Source organism: Patella vulgata, chromosome 9 (genome assembly GCF_932274485.2).
Source record: "Patella vulgata chromosome 9, xgPatVulg1.2, whole genome shotgun sequence".
Classification (NCBI taxonomy): Eukaryota; Metazoa; Mollusca; class Gastropoda; family Patellidae; genus Patella; species Patella vulgata.
In genome coordinates this window covers 20,590,983-20,617,983 of record NC_065887.2, presented here as the reverse complement: position 1 = coordinate 20,617,983, position 27,001 = coordinate 20,590,983, and the positions used below count along the sequence as shown (strand labels likewise).

The 27,001-nt window shown below is 32.6% G+C and overlaps 2 protein-coding genes across 3 annotated transcripts; one reads left to right on the top strand and one right to left on the bottom strand.

Moving 5' to 3' along the window:
* Positions 1-1,825: 1,825 nt before the first annotated feature.
* LOC126831740 (uncharacterized) lies at positions 1,826-24,857 on the bottom strand. Of its 2 annotated transcripts, none has more exons than XM_050562391.2 (10): positions 24,769-24,857; positions 12,789-13,011; positions 11,791-11,870; positions 11,212-11,284; positions 10,217-10,375; positions 9,482-9,634; positions 9,003-9,076; positions 8,092-8,167; positions 6,113-7,137; positions 1,826-5,598 (listed from the first exon to the last, which is right to left on the bottom strand). In XM_050562391.2, exons 2-10 carry the CDS (start codon positions 12,973-12,975, stop codon positions 5,482-5,484), a joined length of 1,944 nt encoding a protein of 647 aa, XP_050418348.2. In that variant the 5' UTR covers positions 12,976-13,011; positions 24,769-24,857; the 3' UTR covers positions 1,826-5,481. The 2 variants fall into 2 exon arrangements, with proteins under 2 accessions (XP_050418348.2, XP_050418349.2); XM_050562392.2 differs by lacking the exon at positions 24,769-24,857 and adding an exon at positions 19,038-19,244.
* Positions 24,858-25,302: 445 nt separating this feature from the next.
* Positions 25,303-26,305, top strand: LOC126831753 (phosphopantothenate--cysteine ligase). The gene has a single exon (XM_050562408.2). The coding sequence runs from the start codon at positions 25,332-25,334 to the stop codon at positions 26,259-26,261; it is 930 nt and encodes a 309-aa protein (XP_050418365.2). The 5' UTR covers positions 25,303-25,331; the 3' UTR covers positions 26,262-26,305.
* Positions 26,306-27,001: the final 696 nt, after the last annotated feature.

Below are 27,001 nucleotides of genomic sequence, written 5' to 3'. Positions count from 1 at the left end.
AATGCTGGAATTACTTGAAATACCATTTTCAACTATTTGGTACCATCAAGATGTTAGACTGCTGTGACAGCGCTGTATTTCCTGGCAGGAGCATTTAACTACTACCTAGGTCAAAAATATCAATCTTAAAAACAAGGTTGTATATAACTTGAGCATATCCCAGTGCACTGATGTTCGTCCGAGAGTTTAGGTCGATATTTTCATAGAATCGTTCACTTTTTGACAAAAGCATCATAATTAGCATATTGGTAGTTTTTGATGTGTTCTTTCTAGTAAGGAAGTTATAACTACAAAAAGAGAGAGAGAAATGAAGTGTAATGTCCACTCCACACAAACTAGATCAATCTGGGACTAACAACCAGTTCAATTTTATTTTCAATAATTCACTTGTGATTTCATGCGCACGCATTAATCCATTCGGCCACCTAACACCTCCTGATTTGAAGGACTGCTATAATAATAGGCAATGAAAACAAAATGTCCACCTGCAGCTTTGTTAACTGTACTGTTTATGACATGATAGGAAGCAGGACCACAAGAGTAATAACACAATCTCAAAATCATTGGTAATTATCATGTGCAACTCTGAATTTGAAGAGTTGACAAAGGCAATAATTCCTCATGATTCACCAAATAATCATGGAAATTTTTTAAAAAATTCAAAACAGTAGACTTGTATAAAGAAGGTCAGGGGTGATAAGAATAAACTCCCTTATAATACGTGGGCTTATAAAAACAGACAAATATATCAAGATAGGAATTTTATTAAATGCCAGAAGACTATGTACCTATAACAGATTGTGTATTATTCATATATTTGATAATATACATTGTACTGATTACATTGTATATAAATTGGTTGAAAGTTATATAAAAATAGCATGTAAATCCAGTGAGACTATATAGATATAGTGATACATTAAGATCCTTAACAGATCTGGCCATAAGGAAGGTCACAAACCTTCTGCTATATAAATAGTCTTGTTTTCTCCGTTTTATGTTAGATTTTAAAAACTAATCCATTTAAACCTCTAGCTGCCATCCAAATACCGTAGTCTAGAGAGTTGATTATGGGTATGACATGTTAATATAAATAAATAATAGTTTAAGTAACATTTGAAGGTAAAATGTCATCCGATAGTCTAGAGAGTTGATTATGGGTTTGATATGTTAATATAAATAAATAAGAGTTTATATAACATTTGAAGGTAAAATGAAGAAATGCAATAGGCAGATTTAGCTCTTACATAATGCATCTTAAAAGGGATTATTATGTCAATTTTGTTGGCTATAATACCAAAAGTCAGTATAATAATAGATAAATTTAAAATTAAATTCATAATAATAATTATTCTCAGGTTGTTTAACAAAATACCTTTCTATACAATATTGGGAAAAATAGTTAAAATATAACATTACTAACAAATTAACAATTTATGAACTTTACAACAAATTTTTAAAATAAATCTATTTGATAAACTAACAAAAAAAATACTAATTATTAAACATATTCAACATGAACACATACATCACAATTGTGAATAATTTTCCAAATTATTTACAAAATATATATTTTGGCATTCTGGTCCATCAAATTAAAGCTAGATATTAGTTTTGTAAGATTTTATCCTGGACCTGCAACATCAATAAATAACTGTACAAATTAATGTTTGCCAATTAAACTGACTTTTGGATAAAAATTTGAAACCATTTTCTGTATGAAGGTTTTGACAGGTTTTTGTGATCCCTATTATATAGATCAGATGAAATTCAAACACATAGATCTATAAATAAACAGTCGACCTAAACATTTTATAAGATCAAAATTTAACACAAATTGTTTTTCAGAATTTTTTTTGTCTTTGATTTTTTTTTTTTGTTCTTTCCAATGTCAAACAGCCAGACTGACAAATACATTATGGAGTACCATTTGGCTGCCATTTGATCATACTTTGTTGCAACTACTCATAACATTATATACATATTTTATTGGTTTTCATGCAGATGAATTATAGATGCAAAAATCTATATTTATACTTTATTCTATAACACACAGTTAACAACGGGAGGTGAAATGAAGGGAGAAGAAGCTCCTTCATGATCCTTCAACTTATCCTGTGAAGACCATTTTGTCTGCTTTTTGGGTTTCTTCAAATGGGATATCTTTACAGTAAATCACTTCAAGAAAAATGTTTTTATCATAAAATGACATTATTGGTATTTTCAGCATAACAACAAAATTTAGATAATAGCATTATATAAATATTAATTGATTACCTCAAATCTTCAATGTAGCAATTTGTGTTCAAATGCCACAAAAAAAGCAAACCCTGGACATCAAATATTTACACAAACGATTTGTATCATGCAATCTGATTAAAATATAGATCTATATTTCATTTCGTGTTTTTATACTTTCGATGGCCTACACTTCATGAAGATCTGACCAGTTGTTGCGATAGGTCACATCAGAGGTCATACGTGCGGCAAGTGAGTCTATGACGTCAGACATTTGATTAACCAATCAGCATTAGTGTTACTAGTGGATTACCCACAGTTCCGTGAAAAACACGCCTAAAGCTCGCCGTAACAGACCGTTTCATTGGCTAATACCTCACACTATTCAAAACATGTCAATAATAACAAATCTTCCAGATCCTAGTGTCGTAAAAACAATTAAAACGAAATTTGAACTATAAGATAGGTTGCCAGGCAACGAAACATACACCCACAACAGCTAAATCATCCGGGCAGTCAACAAAAGTTGTTGCATATTTTTACTTTTTTCGGTAATGAAACATTTATATTACACTAAAATCTGATTAAGAGCAACAACTTATGAAGTAATTATCAGAAAACCATTAGAATTTGTTTGTTTTTATAAAGTTCTGCCCCATGCTAACGTTTTGTATACAAAACTTTTAAAATCATGGATTTAGCTGTTCAAGACATAAAAATTCATTGAAAATCAATATACTTGTTCGTCTCAAGATCTTAAACTCTGTGTATCAATCTGAAGTCAATCGGATGATAACTTTAGCCTTTAGAGCGTCACAAAGTGATCAAGGGTCATAACTTTGGCAGTAATTTTCGGAAATCATTGAAAATCAATAGGATTCTTTGTCTCATGACCTTAAACACTGTGTATAAATTTAAAGTCAATCGGATATTAACTTTGGCCTTTAGAGCGTCGACAAGATTTTTTGAAGTGATCAAGGGCCATAACTCTGGAAATAATTATCGAAAATCGCTGAAAATCAATAGGTTTCTTCGTCTCAAGACCTTAAATACTGTGTATAAATTTAAAGTCAATCAGATATTAACTTTGGCCTCTACATGTAGAGCGTCCACAAGCAATTGTGGACGCCGGACGGACGGGGGCGACGACAATATACAACCACATTTCAATTTGGGCGTATAAAAAATGAATTGAAACAGGATCTGTGTTTTAATCAGATTGTGTATCATGCAAAGTATGTCTAGTTGCGATAAGAGATATCGTCTTTATTCATATACCATTTGGTGACGGAAAAAGAATGATGGAAAGGACTTCTAAGGCAAATAATTTTGGACATTTAATTAATAATCAAGTACTTTAATAATATCTATTTACAATATACTCCCAGATTAAATCTATGCTTAGTCAACAACAACAGTCATAGATAGGTTTTATATCTTTTATATTTATCACAGTTAGAATTAATACTAATCCACCAATATGCATTAAACATTATCAGCCAAAAAGCTGACATAAAGCAGTTAATAATCATTCAGATTATTTGCATATATATCATGAAACATTAAATTCTTGTCTTTGGGAAATTATGCACAATTTGATAAAAGGACAGTTCCCAACACATTTTACAAATTGTGGTTTATAAATATTCATCATGCAGCATGCTTTTACAGATTGCAGTTTATAAGTCTTCATGCAGCAGGTTATTTTTTTTACAGACTGGTTTGTATGTCTTTATGCAACATATTTCCTTTTTTACAGATTGTGGTTTTGTAAGTCTTTATGCAAAATGTTAATTACAGACTGTGGTTCAATAAGTCTTCATGCAGCACTTTATTACAGACCGTGGTTTTATAAGTCTTTGTGAAGTGTACCATGTTCATAACAGACTTTGGTTTTATAAGTCTTAATGCAGCAGGTTTATTACAGACTGTGGTTTTATATGTCTCAATGCTGCATGCTTATTTACAGACTGTGGTTTTTTAAGTCTTTATGCAGCATGCTTATTTACAGACTGTGATTTTTTAAGTCTTTATGCAGGGTAAGATGTCATTCAAATATTGAATAACTTGATTTGTGGTTAGTTTATTTATTTAATATCATTATTAGAAATATATTTACACATGAAAAATATCTTGTAGGTTTTGGCTTAATGGAACAAATCGTTAATATTTTTGTGTGACCTATATGTACAATGTACTGCTACCTCACTGCAGTATGGTTTGATTACTATAGAATTTGGCACCCAGTGAAATACTTCAGATCAATATGATTTAATGTAATCATACTTTAAGCTCTAGTTAATTTGCACTGAATACTAAAGAATCAGTTAACATTATGATGAACAATTAATCCTGATTAAATTTGCTGTGAGCTATTTTATTGAACACTAAAAAGCCCATTAACTAATCATAATAATATGATCAATGTATAGTCGTCCAGCATTGTATATGATTATTAGTATTGGTTAATATTAACCAATCATATGCCAAAACAAAAGTTTTATTAAATTTGCATTCAAACAATATCAATTAGATAATGATACCAAAGCAGCAGTTTTATTAAGTTAGCATTCAATCAATCTCAATCAGGTATTGATACCAGAGTTAATTTACTCGAAGCTAAACTTCGTTTTGTGACTTCTTTGTTTGTAATCGTCAAATCTATCTTAAAAACTCTTCTTTTCAAAATTCATTACAAAAAGTTACAAAAAACTTAAGACTAGAGCTAGTAAACTTTTATATATACCGGTGCCATGATTTGGTGCTTTATGGATATCATTATTATTATCACTTAAAAATATATTTTCTAACAAAATGTGTCATTAAAGGGATTATTATGTCAACAACATGTGTCATTATAGGGATTATTATGTCAACAATATGTGACACTATAGGGATTATTCTGTCATGCATGTAGGCCATAATATCAAAAGTCATTTTAATAATACTTGCAGATAAATTAAATGCTTTTTCTGAACCAATGGTTTTACTAAGTTTGCAGACTAATCAAAATTATTGATGTCCTTTGTCTCGATATTTAAAACAGGGTGATTGCAAGTTAAAATCTGTATGAAGATGTAACAATATATGCCAGGGTTCTAGGCCCAGTTCCTAGAGAAAGATGGGAAAGATAACTAATAACAACTAACACCACATTTATCATAGTAGTAATGGTTATTGAGCACTCCTCATTGGGTTCCCGAGAATGACCTAATATATAAAATAGTATAATAATATCACAGACTATAACAGTATGCTCAACTTCCATATACTAATAGCACATCTTTCCGTAGTCTTTGTTGTACTGGTTTTACCTCCAAATATAATCACTTGTATATTATTACCGTCTGCAGTGATGTTCTGAAAAAAAAATTGATTAAAAGGTTTACTTAATAATCTCATATATTATATAATAGAAAGGGTAGAGTTATTAAGATGTGAAAGTCATACAATGTGACTATATAGGCTATTAACAAATGAGGATCATTTACAAAAGTAAAACTGGTTTGAAAAGATTAACAATTTTTGCAAAATAAAACAATTGACGATAAATAAAGAAATTCGGGATGAACAAAACACCAGTTATACCTGTTTTGGAATAGTATGAATACAGAATAATCGAAATATATTTAACAGAATTCAACAGCAGGACCTAGCCCATTCTAAATTACTTATACAAGCAAATGTTTGAAATCCAGAATTCAGCATGTGGCCTAACTAAAAACAAAAGTAGGTGTGTTAATCGTACATGTATGTCACTGCTGATATTTTTAAACTGATGGAATTCCATCATTCAATCACTGAGTCACCATGGCTTCAAAAAACGCATATGTCTAGATGGAAAATATGGTATCTGTCAAATGTGAATGCATACCTTATCTGCAATATCTGATCTGGAATCCTCCATCACTTCATAAACTTGTTGTCTACTACTTTCAGTGACAGGTCTTCTCACATCGTGAATGACATCATCAGTTTGTGTTGCTATTGAAGTAAACTCTTTAGATGGCGAAGGTAAAAATAAGGAAACTGAACTACAATTGTCTCCATTGCATATATGCTTGAAATTGCATTTGGAGCAACAAGAAACTATATCACAATTATCTTTCCCTGAATTTGGTTTAACAATGTCAAGTTCTATTATTTCACGGCCATTTTGATTATTACTACAGTCATGATGCATGACATAAAAAGAGTTTGGCAATGGCTCGGTTTCATTTTGATTCTCATCGTCAACTTGTTCTAAATCTTCTATAAAAATATCACTCTCATGCCGCGATCGTCTTAACGGTTCTGAACATATTCTACAAATTCTAGATCTTTGTGAGGTATATTCTATCTTTGGTTTTGTAGCTTTGTGCTTGACAAGACATTTTGAACACAAATCTGAAGGTCTGCTACTTGCTTTTTTATACAAATGTGAATCCTTGTCAGAGAGTATTTCACATATATCTGACTGTACACCGTCCGTTTCATCGGATAAAATATCTTTTACACAATTATCGTAACCTAAACTAAGATTTCCTGAGCTATCGTCTAGCAAGGGTTGTTTATCTGTCTTCCGTTTTAATCCAACGTCACCTGTCACTGTTGTCAATGATTGCAAACAAAAATCTGATAATCTTTCATGATCATCACTTGTGGCTGGAAATATTTTATTATGAAAATTAACTGAAGATGCATTTGCTGGGCCACTTGGAGGCGTCGACTGTGGTCGATCAGGAAGTGAATATTGGCTGGATCGTATTTTCTTTCTTTGTAAATGAGGAACAGATGAAGTTCTGGCACCACCTTCTGTCTTGTGTGATGCATAATTCTGTATAACAACAGTAGAATGTTGGGTTATAGAAGGTAAAGCAGCTCTGTTGTCATGTTCTAACTTTGTCCATGTACTTGATTCTGTAAAATAAATATTATAGAATGTCTTCAAGAACACAGACAAGGATGAAATGAAATGCACGGATTTAAACTGGGTAGTAAAATGATTAATATAAAAATTTGTTTAAGAGACTGATCTAGCAGCAAAAGCAGTTTTCTAAATCATTATACTCCAAGACCTCACAACATTTTTTAAGGCATGTTTTTGTATGTGGTGGGGATCAGCATGGCTCTCAACAATATTGTATTAAATAAATGAAATGGAATGGGGTTTAATAATGAAGATAGGCATATGCTATGCTGTGTGCTGTAAGAGAAACTTTACTCGGCAAAAGGCGTGACTGTCTACTCTTTGTTGAATTTTAAGTGTTGTTAAGGGTTGTACCACTTGCACATGGAATCTTAATTTTTCATCCTATACGAATGACCTCCTTGCCAGCACCCTCCCTCCTCCTCCTACACTACTGACAGAAGATATATAATATCTCTGTAATTTTATAGTGAAACTTCAGTGCATTGTCAGAAACAGAAGAACTTTTTATTACATGAATTACATATCGAAAGACCTGCAATAGGCGGATTTAGCTCTTGCATAACGCATGTTTAATTTATCATAAAAATGTTTCATAGAATGGGGTTTAATGTCTGGTCAACACAAAACTTGGTCATTTTGAGACAAAATTTATATTTCTATGGTCATGTTTGGAATGCAAATGGGAGAACTTTGCCCAGACAGTGGTGCTTTTGTCAACTCTTCATCAATTTCCAACCGTCTATGCTTCTTTTATGTCCATGCCAAAGTGAACCATCATATGACTAGGCAAATCTTTTCTTGCCAGCCCTGCAGGTGCTATGATTAACAAGTGCAGGTTCTTTTCGACCCAGATTGTGGTTCAAACCCCATACATTCTAATAAAGATAGCAGTTCCTTAATCACAAGACTACCACGACTACCTAAATGTGTAAAGAACTCACCAAAATGATAAGACCAGATGTCATTAGAGAGTTTTCCTTGATTTTCACCACCAAATATCAACATATTATCACTGACCTGCAAGTAAATTTTTATTTTTTTCTTATTTACTTCGATATAAGTAATTTTAGTAAAAATCTTAAAAAAAGCTCATATTAATTGAATTCATTACATCTGATTTTTCCTATTCAATTGACAGGAAAAATATTAAAGCCGGCTAAATCCATGCTAAAATGTCCAAAAAGCCCATCAAAAGATATTAGCGAAGATTATAGCACGTGAAAGCAGATACCGTTGACTAATGAAGCTAGGCCTTTTAGTAATGACAATTTTTATCATTAAATCATATAAGTGGTCAGTATTCTAAACTAATGTTTAGTATGCATAGAAAGTGGTTAGAGATTATACAGTTGTCATTAATTAACAAGTGTGTAACTAGCTGTAAAAAATGTGACTATTTATAACACCCATCACTATTGAATACACAAACCTAACCAATAGTGGTGTATGTCATTCAATAATCACAGTTTTAACACCTTAGTGACAAAACACCTACATTTAATGACTACTGTCTGATTACTAACACTTTTAACTAACTAATACACATTATGTATATAAACTGATGACTTTGATCTATTAGTGTCATATATTTTCATTTATAACAGTTATTTGTTGCTTACTCAACGATATCAACGTTACAGTGTAGGTGCATTATATATCTTTGTAAATACTGAACAGAATTGAACATATATTTCTTTAAGATATTTAACTTGCACAATACATGCAGTTTGCAAGGGATTCAAAATCCCTTTAATGATGACCACAGCCTTAAAGAGACAAGTGAGAGGTATACTAAACATATACATTCCTTATATATGTTGTTATGTATTAGTGTGTTTGATTTTATTCTTACCATAACTACTGTATGTCCAGTTAAAGGAGGTGGTCCACCATTTACACTTTTCATCAAGAACCATTTCCCAGAAACTAAAACAAGAAATCATATAGACATGAAAGAATTGTGCATCCCTAATGTCATATAATGTCAAACTAAAACAAGAAATCAAGGTTAGATACCTAATGTCATATATTGTGAACACTAAACGAGGTCAAAATTATATATTGTGAACACTAAAACTAAAAGAGATCAAAAATTTTATTTTTGGGAGAAACATACTAAGACAATTGACTCATAGTTTAACACCCAAATTCAAATGGGATAATGCTACTGAAAGTTGAACGGTTCAAAATCGAAAGAAAAACTATACTTTATGTGGTGTGCTGTCACAAATCAAGATGAATTCAAGACTAGATTTTCTGGGCTACCTCGCACCACACATTTTACTGTTAATCTTTTTTAGTTGCCTGTTGTTTACTGATAAAAATACTTACTAAAATTATAGCGCCATAGATCAGTTTTAACGGTAAGGTCTTTCATACCCCCATATATCCACATACTATTAGCTCTAACTACAGCACTGTGACCATGACGATTACCTGGTGAATCTCCTCTTGGCGACGGCAATAAACACCATTCTTCTTCATCTACATTGAAATATAAAATATTTTATAAAACTGAAGAAAGTATCAAAGAACACATGTCTCCATCATTTCCTGGCTGATTCACATTTTCCATTATTTTTTTTGTAGACAGGACCAGTGGCAGCAAATTTGAAAACATACTAATACTTTAGGTACTTTGTTTTTTTTTCCTTCTACCCAGGTCTCTGGTTCACTCCAGATGTTGGCCGACAAAGTTCATCAGGATTTTCCGGCATGGTTTCCTTTGTCAGTGTTGCAGGACGTAGGGTCCCGCGTACACATTGAAGAGCATGAAAAAGAAACCTTGACATCTGGAATTTGAAATAAGAGTGGGACGTAGTGCCAAATATCCCTCATTTCATACCGTCTGGAGTATGCCCAAGTTAACTGAAATTACAGTCTAGTTAAGGAATTTACCTTTATAATCAAAGTATGTTTTACCAGGACTCTAAATGTTTATTATTTGATGGACACACTACCTATAGGCTCAAGGGATGTCTCTCTTCTAGATTAGCAAGTAATTGCTCTATATCTTTATACCTGCTTAATTATAAAGATATCAATGAAATTAGATTAAGAACCAACCTATGCTATATTGCCAGAGTTCGGATGTCGACCCTTTTATATCTATAAAACCACCATAGATATACATATTATTATTATATATTACAGCTGTATGTTCTCGTCTACCACATGGTTGACTTGCCGTCTGATCACACCAACATTTCCTTATATGGTTTAAGTCTGAAAAAAAAAGAAACCAGAGTAAAAAAAACATATATTTAAACATGCATTATGCAAGAGCTAAATCTGATTATTGCAAGTCTTAATTTAGGCTTCAGATGTTATAGAAATTATAAATTAGATCTTTATTTAAACAACAAGACCAAAATTAACTCTGTAGACCCACGGATGGCTCGGCTACAGCTCGGATTTAAATAGGATTTCACTAATTGATTAAATCAAATAAGGGGTAACCTGATGAAAATACGTCAGTTAGATCGAGGCTAAATGATAGAGTGTACTTAGCGAGGCCGCTGTAAAGCGTTTCCGTATGCCATTGAAAACTTTACTTGATAATCGAGATATGTAGGTGGAGTTAACGCCTGTCAATCAAACGATCGGCGAAGGTAAAGACAAATTTCGCTACCATTTCTAGGCAAATATTACAACGATGATAACTATGTTCAGAATAAAGTAATTTGACTGAATTTTTCAATATATTCTTCTTTCATCATCTACTTTTGAACTGTTATAGCAAGAATGGCCAACAATCTCCCATAATGTATCTTTAAGGATTGGACATTAAATTCATTTAGGTTTATGTAAGTATAAACTGTTGGTCAGATGATTAAATTCCATAGCGGTAATGTCGTTTATGGTGAATTTCATTATTGTGATGTCTACAGGAGATAATCCCCAATTTATTTTTGTTTGGTTAAAAACATTTTTGTTAAATAATGATATTGGTTGATAATAAAATCTCATGCACATATTTTTGTGAATTTTTCAAAGCTCAGATTTTATTGATGGCTGTTAAATATTTCATATAAAAAAGATAAGTACATAAGATATCTTACCTGGATTATATATCCATAGTGGTGCTGTATTAACAGTATTGGTAAACTCTCCACCAAATATTAATATCAAACGCTAAAATATATCACAATGATTACATGACATGAAATGGGTTTAACGTCCTACTTTTCCGCTTGAACCGGCTAATGAAGGTAAGTACATACCATGCAGAGCTACAGCCTAGTCTTGCTTTGAATTCAATGGTTCTTTTATGTGAACGTCAATTCATCATATATATGTAAATATACTAAATAGCCATTAACCAGTTTTTGACCAATATTCCTTTCAGAGATCCAACATTCACAGTAATATACTTTGCAAAGGATTAGAAATCCTTCAAAGGATATTTAGAGATTTTAATCTAGCAAAACCTAACAATGCTACATTACTGAACTAGAGTAATACGTGTTGAAATTATAGTTATGTCTGGTTTAATTTTTTTTTGTAGGAATTATTTGGCAAGAACAGACGACAGTCTGAGTAATCACTGCGCAACCTGAATGAGTATTTGCTTGAAATGTTATGGTCTGAAATTGTACATCAAATGAAAAACTGCTAATAATGTGATAAATATAACCTACCTTATAAGATACTAATGTGTGACCTTGAAGATGGCCTAATTCTGAGCCATGAGTATCAAGTTCATCCCATTCCTCAGTAGCTACAAGACAATTAAAATAGCATTTAAATAAAACCATTTCCCACATTTATTATACTTTTACTAAGTCTGACAGAAAAAGATATTTTAATTAAAAATGAAATTATTGCCCTCTGGATTGGCGGTTTTGCTGGGTTGCAACAATGCATCAGGGATAGCCAATTTAACGATTCACTTTTCTGTGAATCTGTTATCCTATCATCATTTGTTGAATTCAGAGTATCGCCTTATCACCATTATTTTCATTTGGTAATTTCTCCCAATGGAATTGCTATATAACAGCATGATCACCATATAAATCTTTTTGATTACATCATTTCTATTGATTTACACATAGATATCCATGCAATATGCTTAACCCTAACATTGTGATGCTTCCAAATACATGCATTCTGTTCATATCATTTATTCATCTAAATTCCATTTCATAAAACCATTTATCGCTACATAACTGATAATTGTCATATCCCTCATTATCACAATATTTTCAAAACATATTATCATAATATTTTCAAAAGAAATTATGGATCAATTTTGATATTGTTGCTACTTTATTGTGAGCACAGTACTGAAGTGATAATATATTTTTCCTAGTTACTAATAGTTCACATGTTGAATCCATACACCTCAACTGAATGTGCAAAAGAATCTATGAGATACTGAATGTGAGAAAGAATATTGTCCTTGATCAGATCTGTGGTAAGACCGCCAAAATTTGAAAGCATAAGCTACATCAAAATAATCTAGTTGTGCACTTTGTTCAATACAAAAAACCCAATGAAAATATTTTCCTTGTTGGGTCAGCAGCCACTGAACCTGTCCAGACAGATCATTGTAAGTTCATTTTGATTTGAAAAAAAGAAGCTCTTGCTTGTCATCTGAACCCCAAAACCTTAAACCACACCATAAAAATAAGCTTACATGTATCAAATCTCCAGAGATCTTTGAGCGGTTGTGTTCCATCCTTGCCACCATAAATATATACATAGTTACCATGCACACAACTTGAATGTTTAAATCTAGATCTTGGACTTTGATTGGATGAAGATCCTACTCTTTTCCAAAAGCAAGAAAGAGTTGTGTCCACTTCTCCATTTGTTAATCTCATTTTGTCATTTTAAAATCTATAACAGGTCATAGTTTCCTGAAATCAAAACAAAACATGAAAATTTGTACATTTATATAGATTATTAGGCGGCTTTAACATCATGCTGGACAATATAGTAATATTTATATCTAATGAAAATTGGGAGAATTTTGCCCGGAAAGCAGTTACCACACTGTCAATCATGGTGCTTTTACAGACATCCCAATATTTAATCAGGTCACACTGGCGCTAGGTTTCTCGTCTTATATGAACAAACAGCGACATATTACATGTCCAGGTTAAAGGCTTGCAAAAACAGAAAGGTTTTCTTAGCCCCTGCCAAGAAGTTGTAAAATATTTAGTCAAGATTTTAACCTGATAAAAACACTCCAAAATATGTATGATATTCAGAATTATTATTGCAATAATGATTTGCAACTTAAAATAAAACTATTTACATGGTCCAAGAACAATCACTAGCTTGTTACATGAAAAGCATGTTACAAAACATTTCCTAATACGTAAGAGAATTATCAAACTGTATGATTATTATGATTATGTGTCTGTGTTTTCTACGGTAATTAAGTATTGAACTGATAATGGTTTTCTATTTCTGACATGAAAATAAATAGATAAGATTTATCTCTATCATCAGCTGCAGTTAATAGACAATTTGTAATGACTATCAAATTCAACATTTACAATATTTGTAATGACTGTCAAACTCAATATTTGTAATGACTGTTAAACTCAATATTTGCAAAGACTGTTAATAATAATAATAAACTCAAAATTTGTAATGATTGTTAAACTCAATATTCCCAATGACTATCAAACTCAATAATTGCATGACAGCTGTTATACTGGTAACTACCAAACTCAATATTTACAATGACTGTAATACTTGTAACTGTCAAACTCAATATTTGTAATGACTGTAATACTGCCAAACTCAATGTAATATAAACAAATATAAAGACGTATTTAGACTACTTTATTTCTTCATCAATCTGATTTACATAACTTTTATTTATGTATAGGATATTAACCTACCCGAGGTTGATATGGTAGAGAACGCGCGGGCGAAGCCCAAGCATTCTCTACCATATCAATCCGAGGGAGAGTAGGTTTATATCCGACATATACAACGCCAATTTTACCCTTAAATTTAATGGCCTCTTCCATTAAAAGGCAACAACGATTGGATAATTGCTCGATATATTCCGCCAAATAGCGAAAATTACCGAAGTAATCACGTGCAATTACGTGCATGTTTTTGTTTATACGTCGCCATTTTGGACTATTGAATTGAAAGCAAAAACAAAATGGATAGTAATACGAAGTCAGAAGAATAATCAATCCTTTTTAGCCAACATATTGACGATGGAATAGATGTGAATGCAAATATCGACGAGGATCTATCCAAAGCCTGCAGAAAATTTGTACCAAAAGGCATTCTTTTCCAAGAATTCTGACAGTGAACCATGATTGAAGGTTTTCGGTATGTTCAGAGAAGGATTTGACCGACTGTTTTAAGTGGACTGTACCCAAAAATACTTTATAAAGGAACTCTTGGGCGATAAATACATCCAAGTCTTGTAGTGTGTGGAGAAATAATCACAATGTGGATGAAAAGATAATTCTGAAAGATGTCTTAGACATGGATAACCGATCTAAATACATGTATGTCGATAAGTACGCCGTCTATTTCGGTCCTGAATGTTAGAAACTGTACCATTACAAATTTTAATGGTCAAAAGAATAAAAATTTATTTCTGTGTTTTTTTGTATTATTTCGATCATCTACGTCATCAGCGGTTGATGACCTGAGATGACGTCATTAGTGGTTGATATGAAATATCAACCTGTCATGACGTCATCAGCGGTTGATATGAACGAATATATCAACCTATGATGATGTCATGACAGATTGTTATGAGATATAACTGCTATGGACATCAAAGTTACAACTACCGCCAGTTGTATATATATCTATATTTTTGATGACCTCCACTATAATTTAGATCTGAACAGTTGCTGAGGTAGGTCAGTTAGATAATCATGAAGGTAGAGTTGAATTTTAAACTGACAAATCTTTGGGTAAAAAGTCAATAATTGGATCTGAAAAACTGTTTGAAAAATATAAAAATCAGCCCAATTACAAATCATCAATCAAATGTCTACAATTCTGTTAATCTACACCTTAAAAATAACCAATAAAAATTGTCAAATGATTAATGATCTATTATTGTTTTCTTCAATACCGAAGGCTAGTATTCACCATTATTGATTAATCAATCCATGTGGAATTTCAAAACAATACTAAATATCTATCAATTATTTCGAGATACAATTTGTTTAGTTCTTTTTTAAATTGAATTATAAACTGTATATTATATTCAGTCTGAAAGCTACATATATAACCTCTATCATATCCTTATGATGATGCACACCATCCTCGTTGGATGTACACAGTGTTGACATTTTGATCGGTTGGCGGTGCCAACTTGGCCCGCATTAACCGTATAATTGTCCTTTAACATTAAGTATCTATACAGAAACAATGTATGAACGGTTTTTAATGAAAAATAAACTAAGTAGCATTGACCAATTCCAATGACATCTGGATGCGTCAGCTGTGGGTAAACATTTTGCAAGTTTCAAAAATCTGTTTCCTGTAGTTGTGATCAACAGACTGATATGTTAAATCCAATTTGGGAGGAAAAAGTTGCATCTGAACATGAACCCTACATGTAGGTGAACCTTACTGGACATTAACGATTTAACCAATCTTAATTTCTGTTTAGAATAGTGACCTTTCCTGCAAACAGTAGAAAAGTATCTCCAAGACTTATGCGAACAACTCGTCTAAACAGGCCATTTCAATAGTTAATGCTAATTAAACATAAATTATGCAAGAGCTAAATCTGCCTATTGCAGGTCTTTCCTTACGGACTTTGGAAATGTGATCATGCATGAGTCACCATACCTAATGTGGTGATATAAAACTTGTTATATAATGAATCCTGCCTACCCCTACACTGATTTATATATGATCCTATTTGATACAATAACCGTGTCTGGTCAATTCATGCTCAGTAATAATATACAACTTACAGCTGTTTACCTTAGTGATAATCTTACACTTCATTAAATCAACAAAAAATCACAAAACGAATAATATTACAAAATCACAGAGCTTAGGCAGATTTTGGGACTTTGGCAAAATAACTGATTCAAGGTTGATTACGGCCATCCAGAGGTGGAAACTTGAGTCAGACCTAAGTCACATCAAATATCCAACTTGCGACTTGACATATTTTAATCTCGACTTGACTTGTACTTGGCTTTTGTGTGTGGCAACTCATAACTTTTAAGAACTAAAGAGTCGCGTTGAGGGGACTTAACACTTTAACTTGCCTTATTTGGCATGAATTGCCGACGATCATTTGATGAACTGGCGACTTGACTTAGTACTAAAGTCTGCAACTTGAGACTCGACTTAGACTCAAAGTCGACATTCAAGGGTTTAAGATCCAATAAACACTTAACTTAAATAATTTTGAGACTAACATACCACATTACCAGCGGTTATATTCTAATGACAACGGAGGAGAATTTGACCTTAAAAGCTGCAATTAGGTCTATTCTTTTTTAAAAACAAACAGTCAAGGTTTTTCGTGGCATGCAATCCCAAGTGTGAACACGGCTTGAGAAACCTCATTGATTTTTCTTGTATCGCGCTGAGATTCCAACTCCTGACATACAAATCAGTGGAGAATCTAAGCAACCTATGTAGGATATATAATTCTTATCATGAATGGTATACCTCTCTGAGAAAAAGGGGCATTATGTAAGATAGATTTCAAAAATAGATAATGCAAAATTAATATATTGAAAATTTCATTCAAATTACTTTATTTTGAGCGAAGTTATCAACGGTTGTAGTTTTAACAAGATGTGTGCATTGATCTTAACCACCGTACTAGTCATTCAAGTCTTAGCCTCGCTTCTCCATTTTTAAATCAAATCATTAGATGGCCAAACCATTCTAATCTACTTAAAACTGGAGGCATTCGAGAGTTGATTATGGTCTTGTCATGTTAATAATTGTCTAATTAATAATTTATATAATATTTAAGGCCCAAAGAAAGACCTGTAATAGGCAGATTTAGCACTTGTATGGCTGTTTTAATTTTAATACATATATTGCAACAGCACTTTATTCTATTTATATATATATATTTATTATTCTATATTTACTATCCTTTACATAATCAATAAAATACATTCCCGACTATAAATCAATTAATACATTAAGCAAAGAACTAAATAAATAACAAACCACTTACTATCTATCGTTCATCCAACGATAAATAACAAACCAGTCACTATCTATCGTTCATCTAACGAGAATCATTAATATCAAAATATATAAAACACCCAGTAGTCGACCTCTGTCAAACTATTCCATAGGAATTTCACAACAATCAAATTATTCTTAATAAGAATGGTGCTTCATAAATAACTTGTCATATCCCTCCATATTAATAGCTATAAATTCAGACCTGTTGTATAACCTATTCATATTAGACAAAACACAAGCTCCATAAAAATGTCATTATATATTATAACCTTGTACTATAACAACATGAGATTTCGCAATATTTAATGTATATGTGTGGAATAACCCCACCACAACCAATTAAAATATACACATATATATACACAGCATATTCACAAACTATTGCTTAATGTTTTGAGCACTGCATTTAATATGTCATAAATAATTGATTTGCATAAAGTATGTCAAATATTGTAATATCGGTGTTCCTCATATACGCTGTAGTCCTATTGGCAATGTTAAAATTTATATAATTTGTCAATTTCACAATCATAATAAAATGAATATTTCCTAATGCCTCAGGAAACATATCGAACAATTAACTAAAATATGGACAAATATTACTAAAAGCTGCATTCTCAATTACACAAAATCCTGCCAATTTCTGAATTTGCAGTAACTAAAATATGGACAAATATTGCTAAAAGCTGCATTCTCAATTACACAAAATCCTGCCAATTTCTGAATTTGCAGTAATTTTATCCAACAATATATGTCAATCCTGGTAATTAAGGTGGAACCAATTCAAGAAATTTGGAAAGTTCTTCCTGTCTCTTATTTTCTATATAAAGTTAATTTTAAAAACATTTATTGTAGTTCTAGAACAGTGATTTTCAACCAGTGTGTCGTGGCACACAGGTGTGCTGTGAGATCTTCCTAAGAGTGCCGTGAAATTTTGAACGGCACACTTAGAAAATGTGCAAAACCATGTCCATGTGATCCCAATTGAGTATTCACTGGTGTCTACTGATAATTTCATAGCTTTCTGCATTTTTCTTTATTTATATAGTTCGAGTCATTCTATGTGTCTATGACTATGTCTCTGTTGATTTTATTTTGCAAAATCCAAATATTGTTCGTGTGCCGCTATTTTTTCATGTGTTCCAAGGTGTTCAGTTGGCAAAAAAAGGTTGAGAACCACTGGGAGTATGTAGTGTTTTGGTATGTTAAATATCTAAACAATATAAATGTTGGTTAATTAATAAGTATCAAGTTGATTGATGAACTAAAATGCAATTTTAAAACATTAAACTCATGATGAAGGCAAAAATAATAAGAAAATTGTCAAAGTCAGATAATAACCGAGCTAATTATAGTATAATAATGACAAGTGTTAATTATGCAGGTGGGCAGGGTAGACTTCAAAAATACCAATTAACGACTAACTCAATTTTGGAAAGTCACACATATTCCATATAATTTCATTAAACCTAGAGAAGCTTACCATACTTTATCTTCAATTTTGTTTGAGGTCAATAATCCATCTTCAAATACATATAATATGTAACTATACAATTTCATTCTAGGTCAATAAGACAGACATATCTTCAAAACAAACTACCTGTACAATTTACTAGTCATTGTAATAAGATTAAATGGGAATTGTGTTTAATATTATAATAAACACAATATCAAAAATCATATATATAAACTTAAATTTATACTCTCAGCTACTCACTTGTTATGTGACAGGTGTAAATGATGTTGACATCCATACATGTATGATACACATAGCCTTACCCATTACATGTCGACATCAAACATCTTAAATCCATTTCACAATATCACCCCATATACATTGAAATAGCCTGCAACTATTAAATAGACAACATCTAGCTAGGTATACAATTAAGTGAATGTTAACTCAGTATACCTGTTAACTCAGTCATGCTTGACCTATTTTATTCATGTATGACCAAATAATATTTAAGCCTTGTTCATCCAGCACAGTAAAATATATGTCCATAATAAGCCTAGCTGTATCCAAGATAAACAAGTCAACTATGTTGTAATAATGGGCTGATAACAAACACAATTAATCAAACAGAAGATATTAAGCAATGATATTTATTTTCTATTCAGGATAGAAACCTTATCAGATAATTACAAAATACTTTTAAAATAAAAGATTAATAGATTGAACTATATTTGAATAATTTATGCACTTTATAGGCTGACTATAGGCACTTTTTCACAATTTTTTGATAACTTAACTGTCAATCACTTTACATAAAACAGGTTCATTTTTATTTTAATCTAAAGTTAAAAGAATTTAACCTTAAAGATGCATTATGTAAGATCTAAATCTGCCTATTGCAGGTTTTTATTTGGCTTCAAATATTATGTAAATTATTATTAAGACATTTATTCACATGACAAGCCTATAATCAACTCTCTAGCTAGATCATCGGATGGTGCAGACATAAACAACTGCCATTTAATGATTTAATTTAAAATAATGGAGAAGCGAGGCTGAGTCTCGATTAACAAGTAATGTTGCTATGATAATAAACAATCTATGTCAAAATTTCAAACAATGATAACGTTCAGAATAAAGTAATTTGAATGATATTTTCAATATATTAATTTTGAATTATCTATTTTGGAACTATTATAGCAAGAATGGCCAACCCTTTCTCTAAATCTTACATAATGCGTTTTTAAGGGAAACAGTTCATATATATATTCTCGACTGTGAAGTATCGCGTTGTCCTAGACTGTTTTCAAGTACCATTGCCAAAATATTAAACGTTTCAATTGAAGGGTGATTCACAGCCTCAAATATTTGTGCTTTAATTACTAACCTGTCGTTTAGCCTGTTTCTGCTCTAATCATAACAACAGCGAATGAGAAAAGTTCAGTCACAGGTTTGTTTGTGCAGTGCCGGCAGCAAACATTCGCCCAAAATAGGCATTCACGTTACAACATTCATTAACTTATTTATGAAGCCATGAAAAAATATTCTTCTTTACTTATTGACGTATGCATTGTAATGTTTCTTGGTTCAGAGTCGTCTCATGTAGTTTCGTTCTTTTTCTATCTTATAAACTCACTCAGGCGGCAACTTACCAACACCACCGAAAGAGTGTGAAATTTACTTTATTCAACCGTTAAACATTGTGGTTAGTTGCCGTTTTAGTGAGTTTATTTGAGACTGGAAAAATAAGCAAAACAAAATGTTTACTTGTAGTCTTTATTTTCCAGACTACATCATACTGCACAATATATTTATGTATCTGTGGGACTAAAAATAAACTGTTAAATTATTAAATATATATAGGCCTTTATCCCCCTCCCTCTCTGTATTAAGTGCCATTATAATTTCCTCATACTTTATCCCGCAATGTGTTTTTTTTTCTTTTTTCATAACAAGGATAATACTGTACAAATATTTTTTATCTGTGGGACTAAAATTAAAGTTTCAAATTATTAGATTTATAGAGCATAGGCCTACAGATGTTGAAAATTCAATGGTGAAATCAAATGAAGACTAATGAAGACGGGCATACGGCAAACAATGTGCTATGAGGGAAATTTTGCCCCGGCAGCAGCGCTATGGCCTACACTTATATCGAATTCCAACTGCCAATAGATCTTTTACGTGCACGCCAATGTGTACACGGGACCTCAATTTTTCGTCCCATCCAAACGACTAGACAGCTGTCTTTGTCAGGCCCTCCATCCTGCATCACTGACAAGAGGAAACCACGCCGAAAAATCTGGCATAATTTTCTCGGCCAATGCAGGGATAGAACACCCGACCTCCAAGCTAGCGAGCCAGCATTTTACCCACTTAGCCACGTGATCCCCGAAAATTCAATGGTCCCAGCTGTGATGAAGAAATTTTCACTCCAGTGGTGTAGATCTAAATATGTGACCAAGATCATAACTCATTTTGTCACTAAGAGTTAACTGCCTGGATAATGCGCCCCGATCATATTTTGAACCAATTTTCAAAAAATGACAATATGGTTATATCCTCAAAAATAATACGTGGCCAGACTTTGATTATTGCTGAATGAAGTTTTTATAGTAAGCCTTTCATATAATGCTGAAATAAGCCCCAAATATTGTCTGTTTCATATTTGTCTGACCATGGGGGACGCCCTATCAATTGTCTGTTCTTTATCGGCAGTCTCCATAAGTAATGTCATTCGAATTACCAGAAATTTATGCTTGGCCAAAACCTGGCCATATTATAGCTTAACGCAGATATGGCAGGCATTTTATAATCCACTCAATTATCTAACTCTACGATGGTCTATGAGAATTGATAATGGGCTGGCATGTGATTAAACGTCTAAATAATAATCTATATACAAGAACGACGCCTGACAATATGCAACTTTACCTCTCCCATAACGCCTCTTTGAAGGAGCTAAACCTCCAGTTTAATATTATCCATAATATTCGAAATTAAAAACACAAATTAGAATCCAATATTGATGTTGTTATCTTACTGTGAAATATGCGATCCTCATATCAAGAGTCCACACAGTGAACATTTTACAACCACTACGGTACTCGAGCCGTGTATTCTACGGATATAATGGTTTCAAGTGCCATTTGAAAAAACGACAAAATAATAAAAATTAAAAACAAGGGGTTGCCATGCAAGATATGCCCACATTTTGCAAGAGATAGTCAGCATGACAGCGAATGCAATTTTTCGTATAATCAGGGGCCATAATCCAGGCAGTTACGGTCCGATAAGAGCAAGAATCGAAAGGAACCTTATAGATCTTTGGTATATAAACATATTTTAAGTTTCATCAAAATCGAATAAAAATGTGACCATTAAGAGGGTCCACAACCTTGATATACCATACTTTTACACTATTTGCGTACATGGAGCGGCCATTTTGTCTAATATAATCAGTTCAAAGTGAAGCAATTTGACTGAAATTTTCTGCATATTCTGTTTTCATTATCTATTTTTTAACTATTAGTATTATAGCCAAAACTGTCAGCTCTTTATCTAATCTTACCTAAATGCCCCTTTAATTAAATACTGACTGTTTGCAATGCATATTTCACCAAACGTATATGATTAAAAATTAGGCTATACAATAACAATATCAAGATTAAAGGCTTTGTTAAAAATCTGACATGTGCATCCTGACGTACAACAGTTTCTGAATTAAAAACCACGGAAAAAAACTTGGGCAGTGGATAATCTGAGAATTTAATTAGGCTTCGATATTTGTAATAAATAGTAAGCGATTAAAGACAACATCGTCTTATGTATGCAATGAATTCTCCTCCAACTTCGCCCTACTGAGAGAGGTAAGTCATGTGACACAAACATGACCTCTTTTGATCGATTTTTTTTATAGTAAAGGTATTCCTTGGCAATTGCAATATTTTGAGAAGGATTTGAAGCAAAATTATGAGAAATTAATTAGTTTGAATATGTTTTTAGTCCAAATATATCATCAAATCACCCAGTTTGTACGCGGAAATGTATCTTTAACTGGAACAAAATAAAATTGATTCTATCTACTTATTTCAGCAAATGATATATTACCAATCTGATTAAAACATAGATCCTAATTCGTTTCATTTTTTATAGTTCAAAATTTTGTTTTACTTGACATTACTACATTAGGATCTGGAAGTTATCTAGTTGTTATATAACCCGGGTTCTGGATGATGAAAGGGATTAGCCAATGAAATGGTCTGTTACGGCGTGTTTTTGCATGAGGTGCACGGAACTGTGGGTAATCCACTAGAAGAAACATCAACGCTGATTGGTTAAACAAATCTCTGACGTCACAGGGTCAAAGGCCGCTGATGTGACCTTCCGCTACAACTGGCCAGATCTTCATGTAAGACCATTGAAAGTATAAAAAAATCGTAATGAAATATAGATCTGTACCTTAATCAGATTGATATATTACTGTCCTTATCCTATTGTTCATAGTACTTTAAATAAAAACAAAAGATTTTTTGTTTGATCCCCCTCCACTTTCTATCTGATGGATGTCAGAGCAGAAGTCTATTTATATGGAATTCTGGTGGAGGAGATTTGCATAGAAAATATGCAACCAAGATAATTTCAGACCGAAGGCAATACATTTCAAGTGAGAATTTGTGGTTAGTCAAACATAAGTATAGTTGAGTGCATTTGAATGTGAAACACGGATAGATAACGGGTAAAAATCAAGTGTTCAGACATCACCCCCCCCCCCTCAAAAGAAAAATGTTTGCTGCCCCTCTGCAGCCAAGCCAGGCCTGAATATATTGATAGGCCTAGGCCTACATTCGACATTATGCATCACTATCTGGCTAATGATATTATAAATAAACCATGTATGAAAGGAGTTCCTTGGCTATTGCAGTGAAGGTATAAATAAGTGTGCAACCTCCTGGGTCTGTGGACTAATATTTCAATCTATAATACTATTAAAGATACATTATGGGAGATTTTAATAGAGAGTTGGCCATTCTTGCTATAACAGTTCAAAAATAGATGATGAAAGAAGAATATATTGAAAATTTCAGTCAAATTACTTTATTCTGAACAAAGTTATCACTATTGTAATTTTTGACTAGAAATCTAGGAGTCAAATCTCTCTTCACCGTCTCCGATCGTTTGATTGACAGGCGTTAACTCCACCTACATAATCTCGATTTTCAAGTAATGTTTTCAATGGCTGTGGTTTGAGACGGGGTTGCAATTCAATTCGTATCCCATTTATTTTTACTACAAATTAAAAATAAGACTTTTATATATAGATAAGAAGCGAAAGTTTGAAAGGAATGGACCAAATCAATGAGGCATAATTATAGCCGACTTCTTGTTAGCCTGCGTGTACTCTTGTACTGTAACTGGTAGGTCTACGTAACTCACGAACAGTGATCCAATGGAGCTGCAATTCAACTCGGGTGATGTTAGCTGCGATGTTTATCAATTTCTATAATTTTTCTGTAAACGCAAGTGACAAAAGAGCGTATAATACCGACATCCAAACTCTCATTTTAACCACAACTAAACATTATATCAAGGCCGTATTTATCAAACTTTCAATCAAATTGACTGACATGCGGCCTTGCTCAACAGCGGCCTCGCTTCGTACAATCTATCATTATAGCCTCGATCTAAAATTATTTTCGGGAGTATGACGTCAACGTAACGGTTAATCTCCGCTTAAGACGCCATTTAAAAATTTAATCAATCAACGAAATCCTGTTTAAATCCAAGCCATCCGTGGGTCTACAGAGTTGATTTTGTGCTTGTAGTTGTTGTGTAAATAAAGATCTAAATTATAATTTCTATGACATCTGAAGCCTAAAAAAAGACTTGCAATAATCAGATTTAGCTCTTGCATATGTATGTTTAATAATCTAGCTAGGCCTTATCTATAATCCATATTGCTTAATATGAATTGATATCTAATAATTATTACCTGTCGTTTCTATAGTTATCATATACATACTAAACAAAATTCGACCATGTTATTCAAATCTTCAGTTCTTCCATATTGCTTTCTGAACCTGAAATGAACCAGTGTGGCTTAAAATTATCAATGGTTGTCATGGATACTTGACAACAGATACTGACGGTGCAACAACAAACACATAGACCGGTAATTAATCAAATTGCCCATACTAATCCTGTACGTTATTCTCTTAATTTATTAACGGGTATTGAAGCTTATGATTACATCAAAGCTGAACACCTACTGATTTTTTACTCATGAGTGGCCTGATATAAGGTCGTATCTAGCGATGTCAGATATACTCATCTAGTAAATAATAAATGCATTATTAAGACGGTGTGCATGCCGTACTTGTGATTTCTGGAATAAAGAGCTGGAGTCAACTCAAGGACAATGGAATTATGTCTAATTAAACTGCATCCCGTTATGTTCATAGAAATAAATTATACACGACGTGCAAAACCAATGCAGACGGACTGCAAATTAAATTTAAGACAAAGGGAGATAACTCTAAATAACAGCAAAGAAACATGGCGTCGAAAAGTACTGATAAAATTTTATTTTTTAGTCAAACTTCAATTCCAGACAAATTTGAAGAAAGCTGCTTAAAATTAGATGATTTCATTGAACATCAAGTTGGTCTGAATAGAAAAATCATACTAATTACTTCAGGAGGAACAACTGTGCCGTTAGAAAGTAGAACCGTTAGATTTATTGACAACTTTAGCTCTGGTACAAGGGGTTCCACATCCGCCGAATATTTTCTACAAAACAACTATGCTGTTATATTTTTACATCGACACAAATCTCTGGAACCATTTTATAGACACTTAAACAGAGACCTTTTCGACAGTTTAGAATTGACATCTACAGGAGATATTATAGTAAAACACGAGAATAAAGACCATTTAGCAAAGATTATAAAACAGTACAAGACAATAGAAGATGAGAAATTGTTACTCAAGTTAGAGTTTACATCACTTGGTGATTATCTACATTTATTGAAAGCTACCTGCGAGCGACTAAATAAACTAGGAACATCTGTCATGCTTTATTTAGCTGCTGCAGTGTCAGATTTCTACATTCCTAAAGCTGACATGAGTGAACACAAAATACAGTCTTCAAATGGACCACTGGAACTTAAATTACAGTTAGTCCCAAAGATGTTAGAACCATTAGTGAAAGACTGGTTACCCTCAGCTTATATTATTTCATTTAAACTAGAAACCGATAGTAGATTGCTGATTTCAAAATCAAAACAAGCTTTAGACAAATACAAACATCAGTTAGTGATAGCCAATGAACTGGAAAAACGAAAAAGGGAAGTTACTCTTGTGACAACAGAAACCGTAAACCCTATAATATTATCTGAAGAAGATTTAAAAAAGGGAACTGAAATTGAGAGTGTTATCGTTGAAGAAGTCATGAAACTTCATGACAATTATATAAAATTAAATTAGAAGCATAAAATTATAAGCTGAAAAAATAAATTATTTTAGAAATAGAGTGTTATCGTTGAAGAAGCCACACAACTTCATGACAATCATGGAAATAGGCCTATGGCTACACAGCAGCTACCTCATACCTGTATGTCTCAACAGCAGCTTTTCCAGAAGGACCTTGGATGTTGACCAAATTTAATAAGGATCTAGGATCCTTCCAAGAAATCTAATCGTTATCTTATGTTAAAACATTATATCTCTGGAACAGAAAATTCAAGATTTCTAAAAGTCAGCTGAGTTCATCCTTTCCGATTGAAATGAAAATATAGGTGCATATAAAAACCTAAGACTCAACTGTGCCAACAAGGTTTTGAGGAGAAAGGATGAATCCTGTGTTATATGGGGCAAATTTGCCCAGACAGTGGCACTACAGCCTGCTCTTATTTAGATTTCCACTGTCACAGTTTCTTTTACATACCTCGGACCCATGTTTTTTGTCCCATATGAAGGACTATATATTGTCTGTTGGCAGACACCCCCCCCCCCCCTGCACCACTGCCAAAGGGAACCACGCCAGAAATTCTCAATGAACTTTCTGGACCACAATGGATTATTTAATGACATAGAAGTGAAAAGAGTTTTTTTACTACTGATGCATATTTATTAAAAAAAAAAAACGTTTACTTGACAAATGGGCAATAATGATATGAAATTTCTAATAAAAATTAATAATAACATGGGGTTTTTTTTCGCGATTT

What these genes read in the sequence shown, in the direction of transcription:
- LOC126831740 (XM_050562391.2), bottom strand. Translation starts at nt 12,975, where the DNA reads ATGAGATTAACAAATGGAGAAGTGGACACAACTCTTTCTTGCTTTTGG. An exon ending in ACTATGGATATATAATCCAG is followed by an intron (nt 10,376 to 11,211) that starts GTAAGATATCTT and finishes TTTTTTTTTCAG; the next exon opens with ACTTAAACCATATAAGGAAA. An exon ending in CTGGACATACAGTAGTTATG is followed by an intron (nt 8,168 to 9,002) that starts GTAAGAATAAAA and finishes ATTTACTTGCAG; the next exon opens with GTCAGTGATAATATGTTGAT.
- LOC126831753 (XM_050562408.2), top strand. Translation starts at nt 25,332, where the DNA reads ATGGCGTCGAAAAGTACTGATAAAATTTTATTTTTTAGTCAAACTTCA.